The 20,542-nt window shown below is 33.3% G+C and overlaps 1 protein-coding gene across 1 annotated transcript; it reads left to right on the plus strand.

Annotated features, from left to right (window-relative positions):
* The first annotated feature begins 5,915 nt into the window (after nt 1-5,915).
* Nucleotides 5,916-9,677, plus strand: LOC105780284 (serine/threonine-protein kinase PBL35). The gene is made up of 6 exons (XM_012604558.2): nt 5,916-6,368; nt 7,020-7,339; nt 7,450-7,585; nt 8,099-8,232; nt 8,330-8,453; nt 8,805-9,677. The coding sequence occupies exons 1-6, from the start codon at nt 6,254-6,256 to the stop codon at nt 9,257-9,259; spliced, it is 1,284 nt and encodes a 427-aa protein (XP_012460012.1). The 5' UTR covers nt 5,916-6,253; the 3' UTR covers nt 9,260-9,677.
* Nucleotides 9,678-20,542: the final 10,865 nt, after the last annotated feature.

The raw sequence follows: 20,542 nt of genomic DNA on the forward strand, positions 1-20,542 counted from the left end.
AGAAGATATATTTTGTTTAACTTGACTTGCAATCAATCTCTTATAATTTGGGTCACACAACTCTAACAATCTCCACTTTGACACGAATTCTCAACGAACAAGTTTTTCACCTCTTCCATAAAACCCCTTAAGGGTTTAACTTCAACAATGAACACCAACCAAGTCTAAGCAATGCTCAAACTTGGTTATAGGAAGTGACTTAGTCATCATATCTGCAAGATTTTCATGAGTATTAATTTTGCTCACAACAATATCACCACGAGCAATAATATCACAAACAAACTGATACCGAACATCAATGTATTTTATTCTCTCATGAAACATTTGATCTTTTGTAAGGAAGATGGCACACTGACTGTCACAAAATACTATACTGATTTGAAGGTCTTCATGGAGTTCACTAAAGAGTCCCTTCAACCAAATAACTTCTTTACAAGCCTCAGTAATTGCCATGTACTCAGCTTCAGTGGTAGACAAAGCGACTGTAGTTTGCAAAGTGGCTTTCCAACTGATTGCACAACCTCCGATTTTAAAGACATAACCTGTGAGAGATCTTCTTCTATCAAGGTCTCCAGCAAAATCAATATCAACATACCTAATGACTCAATCTCTAGTTCTTTCAAACTATAAGCAAACATCAGTAGTACCTCGTAATTATCTTAAAATCCACTGAACTTCTTTCTAATATTTTTTACCGAGATTCGCCATGTATCTGCTAACTGCACTGACTGCATACCATAGCATACATGAGAGATTCCACTGCACTAGAGTATGGAACATGTGACATGTACTCAATCTCATCATCTGATTGTGGAGACAAAGTCGATAGAAGTCTGAAATGGGCTGCTAAAGGAGTACTAATAGGCTTAGCACTCTGCATATTAAACTTGTAAAGAACTTTCTCAATGTACCCCTTCTGACTTAGGTGTAATTTACTTGCTTTTCTATCTCTATGAATCTCCATACCAAGTATCTTTTTTGTTGGTCCTAAATCTTTCATCTCAAATTCTTCACTTAGTTGGGCTTTAACCTTTATTATCTCTCATTTATCTTTTGCTGCTATCAACATGTCATCAACATAAATGAGTAGATACATAAAAGAACCATCACTATTTTTCTTAAAGTAAACACAACTGTCAAAACTACTTCTTTTGAAATCATGAGAAGTCTTAAAAGAAATCAAACCTTTTGTACCACTGTCTTGGTGACTGTTTCAAACAGTAAAGGGACGTTTCAACAAGCAAACATAGTCTATTTTTCTAAGACTGTAAAACCCTCTGGTTGTTGCATGCAAATATCCTCCTCAAGTTCTCCATGCAAAAATATAGTTTTTACATCTAACTGTTCAAGCTCTAAATCATGCATAACCACAATACCAAGTAAAGCTCGAATCGAACTATGCTTCATAACTGGGGAGAACACATCTGTGAAGTCCACTACTAGAATTTGACTGTAACCCTTTGCAACAAGCCTTATTTTATATCTGGGTTCTTCAACTTTTGGAGTCCCTTCTTTCTTTTTAAACACCTATTTACAATGAACAACTTTTTTACCTTTAGGAAGTTTCACAAGATCCCATGTTTTGTTTTCGTGGAGTGATTTCATCTTCTCTTGCATAGCAAACATCTACTTTTCTTAGTCTTCACAGCTAACCGCCTCAGAATAATTAGATGACTCTTGGTTTGCATCTATATATTCAGCCACATTTAAAGCATAAGCAACTAGATCAGCCTCGTTATACTTCTTTGGAGGTTTAATTTCTCTTCTAGTTATATTTTTGGTGATAAAGTATTATGGTAAAAAAATAACTCTATTCTGAATTTTTGTACTGGCTTGAAGAGTTGACTCTGTTGTAGATTCTGGATTAATTTGGTGCTCCACCTGTTTTTTATTTTCTTTATTGGAAGAGTCTTTAAGAGATAAGTTAGGTAGCATAACAATTTCATCAAAAACAATATATCTGCTAATCACAACTTTTCTATTTTCAGGACACCATAACTTATACCCTTTTACACCAGCTTTATAACATAGAAAAACACATTTAATGGATCTTGGTTCCAATTTTCCATTATCAATATGAGCATACGCAGGACACCTAAAGATCTTTAAATTAGAATAGTTAGTAGGATTACCGGACCATACCTTTTGTGAACTCTTTTTCTCAATGGCAATGGATGGAGATCAGTTGATAAAAAAACATGCAGTAAAGGCTGCTTCGGCCCAAAATGACTTTGGTAAGTTGGCATTTGACAACATACATTGAACCTTCTCCATGATCGTTCTGTTCATTCGTTCTATAACGTTATTTTGCTGTGGAGTATGACGAATTGTCAAGTGTCTTACGATCCCTTCTGACTTACATAATTTATTAAACTCATTTGAACAGAACTCTAAGCCATTGTCTGTGCGAAAGTATTTTATTTATTTTCCCGTCTATTTTTCAATCATAGTTTTCCAAAACTTAAATGCGGAAAACACATCACTTTTTTACTTCAGGAAGAACGCCCAAACTTTTCTAGAAAAATTATCAATAAAAGTTAGTATATAATTAGCTCCACCTCTCGAAGGCACTCTAGATGGTCCAACAGATCAAAATGAATATACTCTAACGTTCCTTTCGTGTTATGGATTCCTCTAGTGAATCGAACTCTCTTTTGCTTCCTAAAAACGCAGTGCTCATAGAACTTTAGTTTGCAAATTCCTTACCCATCAAGAAGTCATCTTTTGCTCAATTTTCCCATGTTATTCTCACTCATATGCCCTAGGCACATATGCCAAAGTTTAGTAATATCATCATCTGACAAGGAAAAAGAAGAAACAACTGCATCACCAGTAACAGTAGAACCCTGCAAAACATATATCTTGACAGTCTTTCTCTGCCTTTTCATCACAATGAAGAAACCTTTAGAAATCTTCAAAACCCCACTTTCAGCCGCGTCTGTACCCTTTTGAATCAAGAGTACTCAACAAAATTAAATTTCTCTTCAATTTTGGAACATGTTACACGTCACTAAGTGTTCTGACAACTCCGTCAAATAGCTTAACTTTAATCATTCCAACACCTATAATTTTACATGAAAATTATTTCCCATTAAAATAACACATTCAGACAATATTTCATAAGTTGTAAACCAATCCCGATTGGGACTCATGTGGAAGGTGTAGCCCGAATCAAAGATCTACTCCTCGCTCACTTTAGAATTGTTGATAGAAGCGACTAGAAGTTCACCATCGCTATAGTCTTCTACAACATTAGCTTTACCGGAATTTTCTGGTTGTTTTCCCTTTTGATTCACAGCCTCCCTTTTGATATTGTTCTGTGGCTTATAGCACTCAGATTTAATGTGCCCTTTCTTTTTGCAGAAGTTACAAGTTTTACCTCTATTTGAAGACCTACCCTTAAATTTACCGCGAGGATTCTGTTCTTGTGTCCTTCTACTATCATTATCAGTATTTTGTTCTTGTCTTCCACGAACAATGAGACTCTCTCCCTTAGAGTCGGGTTTAACCACAAGATGTTTCATCTTATCACACGAGGTCAATGAATCATAAACCTTATCAATTTTGAGAGACTCGCGGTTATATAAAATGGTGTCTCTAAAGGTTGAATAAGACGGAAGCAAGGAACAAATTAGAACCAACCCTAGATCTTCCTTATCATACTGAACCTCCATGACCTCCAACTTTGAGAGAATTTCTTTAAACACTGTTAAGTGTTCATGCACAGACGCACCTTCCTCCAAACGATGAGCATAAAGACGCTGCTTCATATACAACTTCCTAGTTAGAGTTTTCGACATACATATTTGTTCCAGCCTTTTCCATAATGCAACGACGATTTTCTCCTTCATTACATCCTGTAAGGTTTCGTTAGACAAATACAGATGTAATTGTGTTAACACCTTTCGATCCTTACGTTTCTTCTTTTTATATGTTAATGTCGAATACATCTTATTTATCCCTAGTAGGGCATCCTCAAGATCCATCTGCGCAAAAACTGTTTACATCTTAATCTGCCACAACGCAAATCTGGTGTTGCGATCCAACAACAAAATTCCATACTTCAAAGATGCCATTATTGTGATCGAGATGAACAACCTGGAAGCTCTGATACTAATTTGTAAAAATAGAATGTCGGTAATGACAATATATCACAAGGAAAAGAGAAATAAAAATAAAAAAACAAAAAAATTTTCGTGGAAACCCTTTCGGAAAAAACCACGGGCCAAGGAGAAGAAAATTCACTATGTCGAATTCGAATGATTACAAGAGGAGTTTCGACTACATCTATTTATAGGTTGAAAAAACCTAATTCTAATCAAAGTTAAATATATTATGCTAATAAATGTTAAATATATTATACTCATAAATGCTAAATCTTCTAGAAAGAAGATATATTTTAGTTAACTTGACTTGTAAGTATAGAATTTGAGTCACACAACTCTATCAACCAAGTTTCAATCAATTTTAGGGATTACAAAGTAATAAAAATCTAACAAGATTAAGAAAAATATGAAGAAGGCTCGGGTTCAGATCATGAACAAATTGAAATGAGCATGAATCAATTATAGAATAGTGAAAATTAAGGAGTTCAACATTGAATCCAAGTGCCAAATTATACAACAGTCAGCAACTCATGTAATCACAACTTTTAAATTAGTGAAGCGAAATCAAACCATCATTTATCTTTCAGTGTTCCCCCATTCATAATACAGAAATGTCTTTTTTTCTAACTAGAAAAATGTTTACCCCTTCACCAGATTTATGAACACTTGTTCCTCTTTCTTTTATGCTTTTCCATGTCCCCTCTATAGGAAGCTAAGAAATTGTCACAAGAAAAACTATCTAAAACTATGATCAAGAAGCATGATATTCATTTTCTTTTTGGTGCTTTCGATTGAACTAACACATACAAATCAGCTTGAATTAACGAACCATAAAAAAATTTGAACTTTCGAGCTCTTAAGGATATGCCACAGACTCAAAACCATCAAATTCAACAACAAATAACAAAATAAAAACAAATCCAAAATGCCCAGAATTGAAACTCAACAAATAACAAGAACCCAGAAGCTAAAGGAAAACAAAGATGACCATGAAAACAATTTGTGGTAAGTTTAAACTAAGTTCCGGGAATCATAGTTTCAAGATCATTCCTTTATTTATGTCTTTAGTGTTGGGAGTTTGGAAAAATATGGGAGAATGATGGTGGTGGGGGAGACGGATGGATGGGGGATTTTAAAATTAGGATCAAATCAGAATATTTATAAATTTTGAGGGTTATCTTTTAAAATTATAACTAAATTGATATAATATGTAAAAGTTGAAGACTAAATTTGTTATTATACATATTTTTAATCACCACATCAATTTTTGTGATTTTAAGCAAACTATGTAATATGAATACTTAAATTGTAAATTTTTAATTTTGAATGCCTAACATCAAATTTTTTAATAAATGAGTCACTATTTAAGTTGTTTACCTTAAATGAGGTAACATCTAATAAACTCTTATCTTAAAATTAGTATTTAATACAGTGTCTCATTTTTTTATATATATTGATAGAATAGATGTCATCTTCCCAATTTTGATTAAAAAGTTTATCAATAATTAAAATTAAAATTAATTATTATAAGTAATAAATTAAATAGTTAAATAAATTAAAAGTTACAAATTAAAATTTCAGTTAAAATTAATAGATAAAATACTAGAGTCTTCTCTTTAAGATAGAACAGTCAAAGTTGTTGGTGGATCAGTTTCATTGACCACATCCTTGATATATAAAATTAAAACACACAATGTTAATATTTAAAACATGAATATTAGTTGTCAAAAATGTTTGCTGTTTAATAAATAGATAAATTTATGCACCAAAATAAAAATAGAAAAGGTAGAGTAGAGGGGAAGGGTAAATGGGCATCATCCCCCACACAAAAAAGAAAAGGTGGTGGCAAAAAAGTTCTTTTTGTACACACTTGCAATGATGGTGAATTTTGGTGATGATGAATTGATGCCTGCTGCCTGCAATCTCCTACACCTTCACCTCCCTTTCCTTTTCTTTTCCCTCTCTCTTTACTCAACTCACTTCTCTTCTTCTTCCTTTCCTTTCTACCCATGCCTACTCTTCTTCTTCTTCTTCTTTTTCTTCACTGTGTTGTTTTCATGCAATTATAGTGCCATTCCATGAAACATATTCCTTTCAATTATTATTCTCTAAAGTAACTAAATTGACACTTTACTAGTCGTTCCTCAATGGATGACAACAATTGCGGCTGTTGGGCTGTCTTGAAGCGCGGCGTTTGCAAGTCCTCTGCTTCTCGTGACTCTGCTAACACCATTCCTCGTACTAGTCTCGTTTATGACACTGGTATTTTCTTACTTTCCGCTTTCTCTTCAGCTTTTGGCCTTTTGTTTTTCTTTTTCTCTTGTGTGCTTGCTATCTCTTCTTTCTTTTCTTTTGTTTTATGTTTTCTATTTCTTCTTTTCTTCCTTCTACTGTTCCTTTTTTGTTGATGAGTTCTAATAAAAAGTAAAACCCCAATATTGCTTTTCCCATTTTTGTTCTGTTCTTTTTTTACTTCACATTTTCAAAATTTTGAGTCAATAAGCACTATCAGTCTGGGAAACATTTGGAGCTACGAGTTTCAATATGGGATTTCTTTTTCTTCTTTTTTTGACGATTTATGTGGCCAATGAATGTGGAACTGTTATTTATTTTTTAAATCCGTTGTCAGCTTATATATATATCATTTTCACTGGTTCACTAAAAAATCACGGCACTGTCTCTTTTTGTTGTTGAAGAGGACAAAGGGGGATCCATTTCTTTCATTTGATATCTGACAACTTTCCCTCTTCCAACCTAGATGGATACAAATTCATTGATAGTTCAGATCTTTATTGAAAGATTCTAAGTGTGAAGTCTAATCCTGAAATTAAAATGGAATTTGTTTTTTTGTTTGTTGGTATGGAATTATGATCAAAGGAAGATGACTTTTTCTCTTCAATCCCCTGTATGTAGCTACTGAGACAAGATATCTAAATGCAAGTAACAGAGAGTTGTATCCTCCAAATGAAGCTCATCTTTCATCTGATAACCCTGATCCACCACCATCAGATAACAAATCTCCATGCCAGCTTCTCCAATTTACTTTTCAGGAGCTAAAATCTGCTACAGGTAACTTTAGACCTGACAGCATACTTGGGGAAGGTGGTTTTGGCTATGTCTTCAAGGGGTGGATAGAGGAAAATGGTACAGCTCCGGCGAAACCCGGTTCGGGGATCACCGTCGCGGTCAAGAGTTTGAAACCAGATGGTCTTCAAGGCCATAGAGAATGGGTGGTTAGTAGAAAAAATATGTGCTTTGGGTTAGTAGATTCAATGTCAAAGAGACTATTGGTAAAATTCTGAAACTTGAGAGTTTAACATTCAACGATTCTTTCTTAATGCAGGCTGAGGTTGATTTCCTTGGACAACTTCATCATCCTAACCTTGTTAAACTTATTGGTTACTGCATCGAAGATGATCAACGGCTTCTTGTATATGAATTTATGACCCGAGGAAGCCTTGAAAACCATCTTTTTAGAAGTGAGTCTCACTGTTTCCTACTGCCCTTCTAACTTAGCTTCACATATATTCTTTTCTCCAATGTTCTCTTCTTCTTTTGCCTTGAAATATATTTTTTACAGGATAAATTAATTTTGCATAGGAAGTTCTTGGCATTTTAAAGTTAGTTTCTTATTTCATGTTTGTAACCGTCAAGAAGCGTTTTGTAGTCTTGAAATAGACCTCGTTGATGAGAAAACAAAAAATGCAATGTAGTAAAACTCACAACTGGTGAAACTTAGTATACATTTTTTGATGGACTTCATGAAATACACAATATGAAATAGGAGAGAGAGTGATTGAGATGATATGTGTTGTATGACTGATACTTTTTGTTGGAATGTTACACCAATGAATTTTTGGGATTCACCTGAGTATCTGATACATATTATATATAACTTTGATGAACAGTTTCCGGAATCTCTAGTCTTGCATATTTATAGGAGTTCACATGAAATAAATACTGATGTAGCTTTGTTGCCTGATTTTGCAAAGGGACAATACCTCTTCCATGGTCCAATAGAATTAAGATTGCACTTGGGGCAGCAAAAGGTTTGGCCTTTCTCCATGGTGGTCCAGAACCAGTCATTTATAGAGATTTTAAAACATCCAACATTTTACTCGATTCGGTATGTAAGTTGATGGATTAATATAGGTTACTGTATCAACCTGTCCAATATATATCATTTGTTCCATGGAATCACTAATATGGAAATTCTTTTCCAGGAGTATAATTCAAAGTTATCGGATTTTGGTTTAGCAAAAGCTGGTCCTCAAGGAGATAAAACACATGTTTCTACTAGGGTTGTTGGAACCTATGGCTATGCTGCACCAGAGTATGTTATGACAGGTATCATAATTCATGCAAGATGATCGGAACTAATTGAAAGCATAAAGCTTTAGTGTTGTATATGCATCCTAGAATGAGATTCGATTCAACATTATTTAGAAATACCTTTGATACTAAATATCAATGGCGCAATTGGCAATCAAACCCTGTTGGTCATACATAAACTAAGTTGCTGCTAAGATCACTGCTAACATTCTATGACAAAGTTATTATCAAATTGCTCAAGGACTTGGTTTAGAACCAGAAATGTATTTCTATTGCTTCTACTTCCTGTTTGTTCGTGAACCTTTCTGCACCATGCAACAATTTGAATAGCAAATAATATGTGCACTGTTGGATCTTTTTCCGCAGGACACTTGACATCTAAGAGCGATGTCTACAGCTTTGGTGTTGTGTTACTTGAGATTTTGACAGGCCGAAGATCAATGGACAAGAAACGGCCTAGTGGGGAGCAGAATCTGGTTACTTGGGCTCGACCATATTTAGCTGACAAGAGAAAACTTTACCAACTGGTGGATCCCCGCTTGGAGCTGAATTATTCTCTAAAAGGAGTGCAGAAAGTTTCTCAATTAGCTCACAACTGCCTCCACCGGGACCCAAAATCCCGTCCTACAATGGATGAAGTAGTGAAAGTTCTCACTCCGTTGCAAGACCTTAATGATCTCGCCATCTTATCCTACCACTCTCGTCTATCTCAACAAGGGAGGCGAAAGAAGAAACCAGAGGGATCTCAGCAACTCTCCAACACTCAATCTAAAAGCATCAGAGGTTCTCCTTTGAATACTGGCAAACAGAGGTGTAGATGATCTGTAACCGACTCCTGCCATCATTGGCTCAGCTATCAAATGAAAACAGATGTTGGGATGCCATGGTCGCATTTTCGATTGTGTGAAGACATATATGTCAGGCTTGGTTGTGCAATTTCAGGGAGTTTGAAAAATTTGGTAGAGGTAAAACCAATTTATTACACTAGAGAGCTAACCATCCCCACTGTTGTAATTGAGGAGTATCTCTTGTAATTAGATCAAACCTCCCATTTCAATGACTGGTATTTGCAGCTACCCGAATGTCTAATTTCTTATTGAGTTTTGGAACTTGCAGTATGTTTCTCCATTGACACTTGTACGATTTTGCTTCAAATCCACATACTCTTCAGTATATGTAAATGAGAATGCTAAAAGATGGGAAAGTTTTGTTTTAGTGAACAAACAAGATGGTTATTTATGGTCTCCTTAAATGAATGCTCAAACCTATGTTATCCAGGGTCATATTTTCATACTCATGTCTTAACATGCACAATGACGGGTCCGGAATGTTTACGAACATTCCGAGAGCCAGTAGCTGCAAGTGCAGATGCTCCTGTACAGGCTCAGCCTGATTCCCCTCAATACAATACCATTTAAACATTGTGTCAAAGATAAAGCACTGCCTTTATTTGCACCAAAATCAGCGGATGAGTTTCTAGAACTATAAAGGGAAAAAGAAAAGCATAGAACTGTATGTTTGCATCAGCTACACTCTTCAAACTAGAATCTAATCCCTGCTTTAACTTATATTCTGAAAATCACTTCCAAAAAGAGTAGAGCGCAACAAATGCATGCATGTTGACATCAGCTGTATTTTTGTATCATATTCAATCTGGGAATCTTTCTAACCTTTAGTTTATTCTGCAAATCATTTCCACAAAGGCTAGAGTTAAAAGATTTCCCATATTCTTTACAAACAAAAGTGGTTTAGTTACATATGCATTTCATCATCTTTTTTCCTTTTTTTTTTTGTTCTTAAACAAAAAGAAATCATTTATTTGCTCTTAATCTTAAAACAATTCGCAGAAACAGTGAAATCTTCTAAAAATAAGGATTTTTTTGTGCTAAGTGCTACCCATCAATACTGACAGCCAACCTACTTGTTTGACTTGTCCAAGAGCAGTCGTATAAAAATTGAGCTGGTGTGAAGGGTATTATTATTATTATTATATAATTTTTAAATAAAATAATTTAAAAATATTAAATAAGAATCAAACACAAAATTAACAAATTCATATTAAAACCTTTACCACTCCACTAATAATCATTTATTAATATATTTTTAATATAAAATATTTTTATTTACCCACATTGTAAATGTGATAAAATCTAGTTTTATTAATGTAACAAAATTTTTATTATTTCTCATTTCCATTCTTTGTATCTAGCAATGTCTAAGTTTCATGATAATTATTGAAGTAATATATAATTTATGATTATAATTACTAGTATATGATGAGATCTTTGCTTTGCTGGTGTATTGATGTAAAATGTAGCAGTTGGCTTTTATAATAAAATCATTTACTTTAAAAAAAATTAATCAGAGAATGTATAGCTAGCTAAGTAACCCTCCTAAGTATTATTAGAAGTGTTAATGGGTCAGGTCAGGTTTAATCATGATATTAATATACTTTGTATTTTCTCAAGTCTGGTTTGACCTAAAATTTTGTTCAAACCCGTCTAAATTTGTAAAAAATAAATTAACTCAAACTCATTTTAGACTCGTCCATAGTATTTTTTAAAATTTTTTAAAAAATATTCATATTATATTATTATAATATTTAATAAATTTATACATTTTTATTTATTGAAAATTTTAGTCATTTTAATATTATTTTAATGTTTACATTAGAATAATATTATATATTTAGATAAGTTTATTTTTTTAATGTGTTCTAAATTACATAATATATAAAAATAACATAATATAAAATATTATAAACTTAAAACGGATCAAACCGGGCCGAGCTTGGGCGTTAGATGTTTAAGTCCAAGTTCGACCCATACTTTAAATGGGTCTAATATTTTTGTCTAAACCCATATGTATCTACCTAATATGAAAATATTTGGATTTATTGTTTTTTAAAATGTATAGAATTTAATCAAAATCAACATTAAAAATTATGTATTAAATTGTATCAAATCAAAGTTTATATATTATTTTTAAATTTATTAATATTTACAATTGCATGAGATATGTGGTAGAAGTGGATTTTGTTTTTGTAACCTTGTTTGCTACCATGCTAGATCGAAAATGTCTTCAGCTTTTGTTTGCTGGTTTTTGTCATTTGTGGAAACCGATACCCTGTTTCGCTTAGAAACGGTATCCCTCTTGTACTTTGCCTTGTTTGCTTAAAGAACATCATTTTATTGACTCCTGCTCTACTGCCTATACAGCCCCACAACCTTCATAAAACATCCATGAATTGCAGCAATAAACACCCATTTGTTTAGAACTGGATATGTACATGTGAATGGGCAGCTCTCATCAACATAATATATACATAGATGCATAACTCCACAAAAACACAAGTGACCAAGTCTCATAGTACATACATAGATAACCAAGCCCTGAAATAAACCATGTCGTTGTATATACATACTGGACTAATATCACGTTAGACGACAACTCCACAAATTACATGAGTATTCTTAGAACTGCTCTTTTTTATCATCATACAGCTAAACATCACAACGTAGGGAACGTGATTGCATTGATCAGCTAGAACTGCATTACATATGTGCCTCATGCCGTAGGATGAAGAAGAGATTAAGATGGAAATTAATGTAGGGCTTTAATGATATATTGAAACAATAACGCACTACCCCCATGCAAGCAATACATATATGTAAGTTCCCAACTTAACCCTAATCTTCATCTACTTAAGTCATCTAAAAACATATACGCATACCATATGGTTGGTATAACATGAAGCTGATATTGAGAGTATATATAGAGAATAATGAAGGTGGGTCTAGAAAGCAAATTTGGAGACTTGCGGAAAGTGATATTGGCGCGGCTCAATCTGATATCGTATTTTACGATTGTAAATTCGTTTTCGGATTGAACCTCACCAACATCGCTTTTATTTTTGCTTCCTAAACACTCAACAAAGTGGACTGAATCACAAGTGAAACAACAAAGTTGACACTAATTTTAGATTAGATCTTTAAACAACTCTACTTAAATGCACAGTTTATTTTCTCATAAGCGAGAAAGGGGGGGGGGGGAAAAGGCAGAGAAAAACTATCTCAACAAAGCGCCTAAATGATCATCCCAAATCCAATTCCCCCGAATGGAAGAAGAAACACTCCACCATGGGTGTTTAAGAGTTTGTATTAGTTTTGGCGCTTTTATACTCACCTACCAAACAAAAATAGAAGCAGTACTTGAATAAAGAAGTGCTAGATATGACTCCATGATGATAAATTAATTGAACTTTTATCTGCGTAGGGCAAAAAGATGGCTGGAGTAGAAGGTGGAAATGGTGGTTAGGAATGATAATGACAAATTGGGATATCAAATTGATTTGTATTCCTTCAATTGAGTCAAAATCAATCAAGGCAATTGATGCAATTACTATGTCTAGTCAGTGAAGTTAATTATGATGAAAGACCATCTAAAAGCAAGACAGTGAGTCACAGTAAGATATGATGTTTTTGGGTGCACAAAGACAGAACTTGTCGCTATTTAGGAACATGAGAAGACAAAGAATCATTCATCAGAACAGAAAAAAACGAAATACAAACTAAAGGGGCATTTATTTTTCTGTTTACCATTGAAAAAACCTTAAAAGTTTTCAGCAAACTATATATTTAAAGAATTAATAATCACCATACTATTGGTTCACTACCAATCAAATCAAGGAAAAGAATAACTACATATATTTCAAAGGGTTGAACTCAATTAGGGTTTTAAAGCAGAGATTGATTAAATAAAAAAGAAAGTGGAAACATATATAAGATTGTGATCAATATGTTATCAAAAGAATCGAGTGAATCATTGGTGGAGTGGCTAGGGAGGGGAAGGTGGAGATTAGAGAATGAGTGTAAGAAGGAATGAGGAGAGGGAACGTTGATATAACAGGGAGAGGAGGTATTGCCTAGGGATGGGGAGGCGAAGAAGGTGAGGGGAATGATGTCAAAGGGGAGCAAAACTTGCTTTTTAGGGTTTGCCCATGCTTGGTTTGTACTCAAATACATTTCAAACTCCTTCTATTGCGCATGCACCTCCAAAATATTCTCCTTAAAAAAACCAAAAAAGACTCTACTTTCTTTTCTTTTTTTCTAGAATTATGGTGTATTATTTTAGGCTCCCACCTTTCTGCACCATTGTTCATGCCTACCTTTGATTAACCTAGTGAAAGATATACATTACTGAAAGGGAGAATAAGATGGTTTATATGAATTAATTTATATTTTAAGATTTAAGCTTATGATTGAGTTTATATTACAAATCAATGAGACATTAATTTAATTAAAAAATTATTAAAATATTTTTCTATATTAATGTAGCAATTAGTTAAGTTTGTCTTAAGCCGCTAGTGATCTACTTCTTTTTTTTTTTTTTAAAGTGAGCTAACTAATTATGGATCAAATATAAATTTACACAAAGTATTACAGAAGCTTTCTCTAGCATTGCTCTCTTAGGCTCTCCTAACGAGTTCAATTGACTTTGACTATAGCTTTCAAACATGGCATTTGATAATTAGTGGTGCCTAGAAAAGTACACCACATATGTATATTCCGTGGTTGAATAGAAACTAAAGATGTTCAAATTTTGATGAAGAAAAAATGTGACTAAAAATATTGAGAGATAGGAGGAGTGAATCTTGGGAACATGAGTGCAAAATGTCAGCAAAGGGGATTGTCTAGGAAGAAGTTTCCATTATCTTTTTTACTTCCCGAACATATGTATGAAATGAGCAGTAAGCAGGAATAAGCAAGATTTGGCATTTGTGTTTTGCCAGCAACCCAAAGCGGAGACACCGGCGCTAAAGGAGCCCTGCCATGGCTCTGCATTAGGGAACACGCTCCTTGGTTTTTGCTTTCCTTACCTTTGTTTTTTCTAATTAAAATTATTTTCTCCTTCTTTCGAAGAAGAGGAAGGGATTCAACAATTCAGGTCACTCTTCATGTCGGAAAATGTAAAAGGGAAAAAACCTTTTTAATTATTAAAAAAAAAAGAGGCTATTCTTGTCACTCACTCATGATTTTGAGCTATAAGTTGGCATGCCACTATGAAAAACATATTCCTCCATGCACGCCTCATTCCATCACCAGAACTAGGACTTTTCTTTTTCTGTTTTCCTTTGTTCTTAGGCTCACGATCATGGAGGAGACGAAGTTAAAAATTTTGTTTAAGGGGTTGAGATAAAAATATAAAATTTGAGGAGGTGAAAGCTAAAAATATTGTATTAAACTAAATTATTAATTTTTCAAAAAAGATTAAAATTATAAAATTTTCATTTAATTAAAGGTTAAAAGGACTGAGATGCATCACTCTTGTAAAAACTTCTCTTTTATTTCCAATAATCAAAGGAGCACACTCATACCATGAATGGTATATGTCAAGTTTCTTCCTACAAATAAACAACATAGAACTTCTCCATCTTCTTTTCTTACTAATTCATTCTTGATTATGTGTTTTTATTTTTTTAATTCATTCTTCAATCTCTATAAGGGACTGTAGCGACCTAAAATTTGAGCATCGGGCGCTAGTCAAAGTGATTATTGAAAATTTGATAGCAGAGTTTCAATTTTAAAAAAGGAGTCGCCACCGATCTTTTTTTCTAGGTGTGATCGGACACCTAATAAATTCTCTTTTTAGAAGAAAATTTTATTTTTTAAAATTTTCTAAAAAAGAGGTAATTTTAGGTCTACGTGAAAATCCAGAGAAAATTAGAGTTCGGGAGTCGGTTACGCACGAGGAAGGTATTAGCACCCTCGCGACGCCCAAAATTGGTATCTCATTAAACGCGTGTTGTCTTAATTTTTAAAAATACGAGTTCAATTTAATATTTAATCGTGATCCGATTGAAACACGAGAATTTCTCGTTTTGAAAACACGATAAATTTAAGACATAATATTTTTTTAAAACACGGAATTTTTTTTGAAACACAATAATTTTTGAAAACACGAAAATTTAAAAAACACGGGAAGTTTTTTAAATACAAAAATTTTGAAAACACGAAAATTTTGAAAACACGGGAAATTTTTTTTAATACAAAAATTTTGAAACACCAGAATTTTTGAAAACATGAGGATTTTTGAAACACGAGGATTTTTGAAAACACAAAAAACACAATTTTTTTTAAAACATGAGAATTTTTAAGTTTTTCAATTTTTAAAAGGGCGTCCCGAATTTAACACTAGCCAAATATATTCACCCAACATAGCGATAAAAATATACGGCTTAATGTTAAATCGGTTCGTCGCCTTATTTATTAAAATTAAAAAAATAAATTAAATACTAAATATATAAAAAAATGTTAAAAAATACCGAGAATATTAAACATGAAATGTGATAAAAATACATAAATTAAATTTAAAGTGAGTAAGAAATTACCGAAAAGCCCGAAAATACGAGCTTGATCGAAAGAGATACACGACTTGGACTTCTTTTTTCTTTTTCTTTTCTCTCTCTTTTTTTCTCTTCTTTTTCCCTTTTTTTTGGCAGATTCGGCCGCTGGACACTGGGCCGGCTGTGGCTGCTGTGAACTGGGCCTGGCTGCTGCTGGGCGGCCTGCGTTGGGATACTAAGCCTGCTGAATTGGGCCTGCTTCTTGCTTCTTCTTGGGCTGTTTTTTTCTTTCTTTTGGGCTGATTTGTTTTTTTTGTGTGTTGCTTTTTTTCTTCTTTTTTTTTTGCTTACTTTTTTTTTTGGCTGTTGGGTTTGGGTTTGGGTTGCGGGTCGCGGGTCGGGTCGATGGTTGGTTGGGTCGGTCGGTCGGTTTGACCCGACTATTTAATTTTTTTATATTTTTTCCTTTTTCTTTTTTTTTCCTTTTTTCTTCTTCAAGCCCTAGGTGCCGCCGCCGCCGCTTGCTGCCGTCGTCTTCTCCTCCTTCTCTTCCTTTCTTTCCTCTTCCTTCCTCTTTCTTTTGCTGCTGAAACTGTTTTTTTTATTCGGGGGTGTTCCAATTTTTGGGGTTAAAACCCCTTTTTATAGATGTTTTTCCTCTTCTTTTTGCAGGGAGCAGGTGGCTAGGGAGGAGGGAGGCCATGCCCTAGGTCAGCGGCCGGAAAATCGGGGAGTAGGTGCGCAAATCGCGTTTGGCTGCCAGAAGGACTAGATTGCAAATGTAGCAACACTTATGGGTCCAAAACATAATTTTGAGAAAATTTAGGGGTCATAATGTAATTTAAAAAGTTTATGGGTTAAAATGTAATTTCAAAAAAAGTTTAGGGGTCAAAATATAATTTTAGGAAAATTTAGGGGTCAAAATGAAATTTGAAAAAAGTTTAGAGGCCAAAATATAATTTTTTATTTTTTGTATTTTTTTAAATTAAAAAAAAAAAAACGAAATCGAGCCGGACAAAATTCAGTAATTACAGAGACAATGGAAAATTACTACTTTTTTGGAAAGAGAAAGGACAAAGATGAAGGAAATGATAATTCATGGGAAGAACCGTAAACCCTATCCATTAACAGAGAGAATTTTGCTTTTCACAAGCCATAGGGAAATGATAATGGATTGGGAAGGTGGGCAAAATCAAATTTCCATGAGGAAATGATAATTTGCTGGGAAGGGTGGGAGGCACAATTAATTTTCTTTTTCATTAATGGAGGTCATTTTTGAATGAGAGAAGATTTTTAAATTTAAATTTTAAACCCTAAAAGAGCAAACTAGATAACTATACTAACATTAAATTTAGTTTTGGACCCATCTTTTACATTATTTTTGGACAGTTATCTATTTCCTATATATATATCAACACATGCTTTATATTAGAGGTGATCATGGGCCACTTCAGGTTAGGCCGAGCCGGGTCTCAACATAACTTTAGTCTCATTTTTTAGGTCCGAGTTCATCCCAACCCGAAAAATGGATTAAAAATTTTGCCTAAGTCTAACTCGGATAAAAATGCTAAAATCCGAACTCGACTCAGCCCGTTTGTTTTAATTTTTTATATTATTATTTTTATATAAAAACAAGTTTAAAAAAATAATACATCAAATATACTAACAACATTAAAATAAATGTTTCCCAATAAATTTAAAATAAGTTAAAAAAAAGTATTCAATATATGGAGAGAAGTTGCACAAAATGGTAGAATTTATACTTTCAAAGTGATGATAGGTGAAAATAGTTCAAGAGCCATGGAGATTCATTGTACTTGAAAGAAGTTCGAGTTTTGTGTCTATCTTTGCTCTCATACTTTACTGATTCTTAGTGTTAAAAATGTTAAGAAATTTTTTTAGCATTATATATATCGCAGATGGATTAAAGATGCTAAAAAGAACATGCATGGTGATAATGCTGCTAAGTTTTCAGAATAGTATAATACAGAGGCTAAAATTGTATTCTGAAATCATGTGATTCGATTTGCTTATGATTTAATTATAAAATGTCAAGTAAACGAAAAAAAAAAGGCAACTTTGTCAAAAGATTTTATATGAAAGTTGAAAAAGAATTGACAAAATTATATGTCTCTAAGAATCATGAGCTCAAGAAGAATGAGACGAATTCAAGAGGAGTCATTTGATCTACGTAATCAAGAATTTTGAATGCTTTATGTTTTGGTTACATAAGTGATAATTGTTTTATTTTTAATTTAGGAAATAAAAATAAGAATTCTTCCATCTTAAAGTCTCTGACTTAGACTAGTGCTTAATAAATGAGTTCTATATTTGTAAATTCGTGTTGAATTTTTTAACTATTTGTAGTCTGATGTTAATTTCTTATCTTTGAGTTTTATTAAGATATTTCGGCAATGAAGCACTTAAGCATACTACATAATTGAGCAAGGAATTAACGATTCGGAACTCAAATATAATTAGAGAGTATTTCCAACTCATCAAAACTGTACACTTTCTTTAACTAAATTGAACAATGCCATTGCTTTTTAAATGCGTGGACCAATTGTGCAAGAAACTCAACAAGGAAGCCACAACACACCATGATTGAATAACAAATAAAATAAAGTTTCAGGAATGGATATATTAAAAATATTTAAATAAAAAGAGATTGGCAATAGCTTCAGATGGAATAGGGAAAAAGAAGAAGAAAGAGTTAAACTAGAATTAGAAAGTATACGCTCATGCTTGTAAATTACAAAGAAAATCATAAATGGTTAGTTGATTAATCCCATCAACATTCGGGTCGCTTGAATAATATTTCATTTGCTGGCTCAAAACCCTAAAAGGAAGGGCTGAAAATATCGCTCAGCCATAAGTGTTAACAGATCTCCAATGAATCCAAGAAATGCAAAAAGGAATTCATTTAGCAAAAACCCACACCATGACCAAAACGATTCATCATTGACCCAAAAAGTTGCTAAAAAAAGACACAAAAGTATAATTCTTAATTAGATTTGTGAAAAAGAAAACAAATGTTGTGCACAACATATGAATCCGTCTCCATCTCATTCATTACCCAACTTAAAGGGAACTATTCATTCAAAAGCAGAAGATGAAGAATGATAATTTTCGGTACATAGCACTAATGGCACTTTCAAGGTTCAACTTTATTCTTAATTGCCTATCTTCATCTCTAATAGTTTACCTTTCAAACCATAATTACTTTACAAAGCAATTGAAGTTGAAACGTAAACCTATGGCGTCAATCAAATATGGTAGTTGACGACCTTGACGAAGCACTTGACCTGCGACTTCTTGGTTGTTTTCTTGGCAGAACCATTACGGTTAACCTTGTTGGGGGTACTTCTTTATCCCTGAAACCACACAGTGGCCATAGGGATGATGTAGTAGGAAGGTCCATAAAATAAATTCTCAGAACATAGAGAGTCTTTGATTAAAGGAATGGGACACTCATGTTTATATGTTCCACGTTGGCTTTTATTATCAGGAATAAAAAGCAATTCTCAACATCTCTTCAATGAAGAGAGTAATTGTTATTTCAAGTTTCCTCTTATCTCTAGTTTCATTTTGTCTAGTCAATGGAGAGATTGGCACGATTTCTGGGGTTCAATGAATGCATTGGGAATCATGGTCAACTAGCAAGGGCCAAGAAAACAAGATTTGTGGTTAAGGTAGCCATGTTTCAATCATGCAAGGCAACTAAGACACACCTCCCTCTTGAGCAATTCTAGTAATTTGCTGCTGCCTCGTTGTAGAATCCAGTGATTTAAATTGGGATCATCAACCGACGTTTTTACATGTATCCTGCTTATGTTTACGATGATCACTTCTATAGATAAACGAAATTGAAACGGCAGAATAACAATGGGAATCCCCTAAAAAATTATTAGTTCCGCAATAAGCTGGGCTTTGCTTTTGCAAAAGATTGATGCACACAAGTCATTGCCAACACACCCGTAGCAAAGCAGAATTGTTTGTCGATAAGTTATAATGATGTCTTCAACTTTGAGGGAAATGGAGCATTATTCTGCTTTGAGTTAATGTCACAGTTAATCCCTAAACTTTCACCAAATATACAATGTCGTACCTGTGCACATAAAATGTCAAATGCTGCCTTGTATCCATCTAATTCCATTTATACTGGACGTTGAAATTATTTTGATTTTTTAAGCATTAAACAAAATAACTTACAAAACCAAAAGTGAAATAACCTAAAAACTCTGACCACCCAGAATTTCAAAATCAATTCAGTCCCTTCTAACTATAAAGACATAAATGGCACAAATGTTAAAATGGCTCTGTTTGTTGAAGGTTTTACGGATACTCCATTGGGGTTGGCCATTTATAGTTTGATCTCCTTTCAATTAAGCCCAAACTAAAAAGTATTTGGCTGGATCACTTATTAATGGCCCAATGGAATAACTCAATAAATAAATATTTTCATCTTCGCATTGAATTAAAATTTGTTTTACATTTTTCTACGCTTCTTATATTTAAAATTTATTCTCTCTAATTAATCTATTTACTTTTCAATTTTAAAAATTTGGGCTCAATTGTTACCATGTTAAAATTCTCACTGATGTGTTTAAAAATGTGCACTTAATAGTGATTAAAATAATGTTGAAAATGTTAAATGTATTTCTTTTTTAAAATCACCCATTTAAACTTTTGGTGATAAAACAATTTTTCTTTTGTTGGAATGGTCTTTTAAGAAAAAAATTTTAAAGAATAAAAAATC

Source organism: Gossypium raimondii, chromosome 7 (assembly GCF_025698545.1).
Source record: "Gossypium raimondii isolate GPD5lz chromosome 7, ASM2569854v1, whole genome shotgun sequence".
NCBI lineage: Eukaryota > Viridiplantae > Streptophyta > Magnoliopsida > Malvales > Malvaceae > Gossypium > Gossypium raimondii.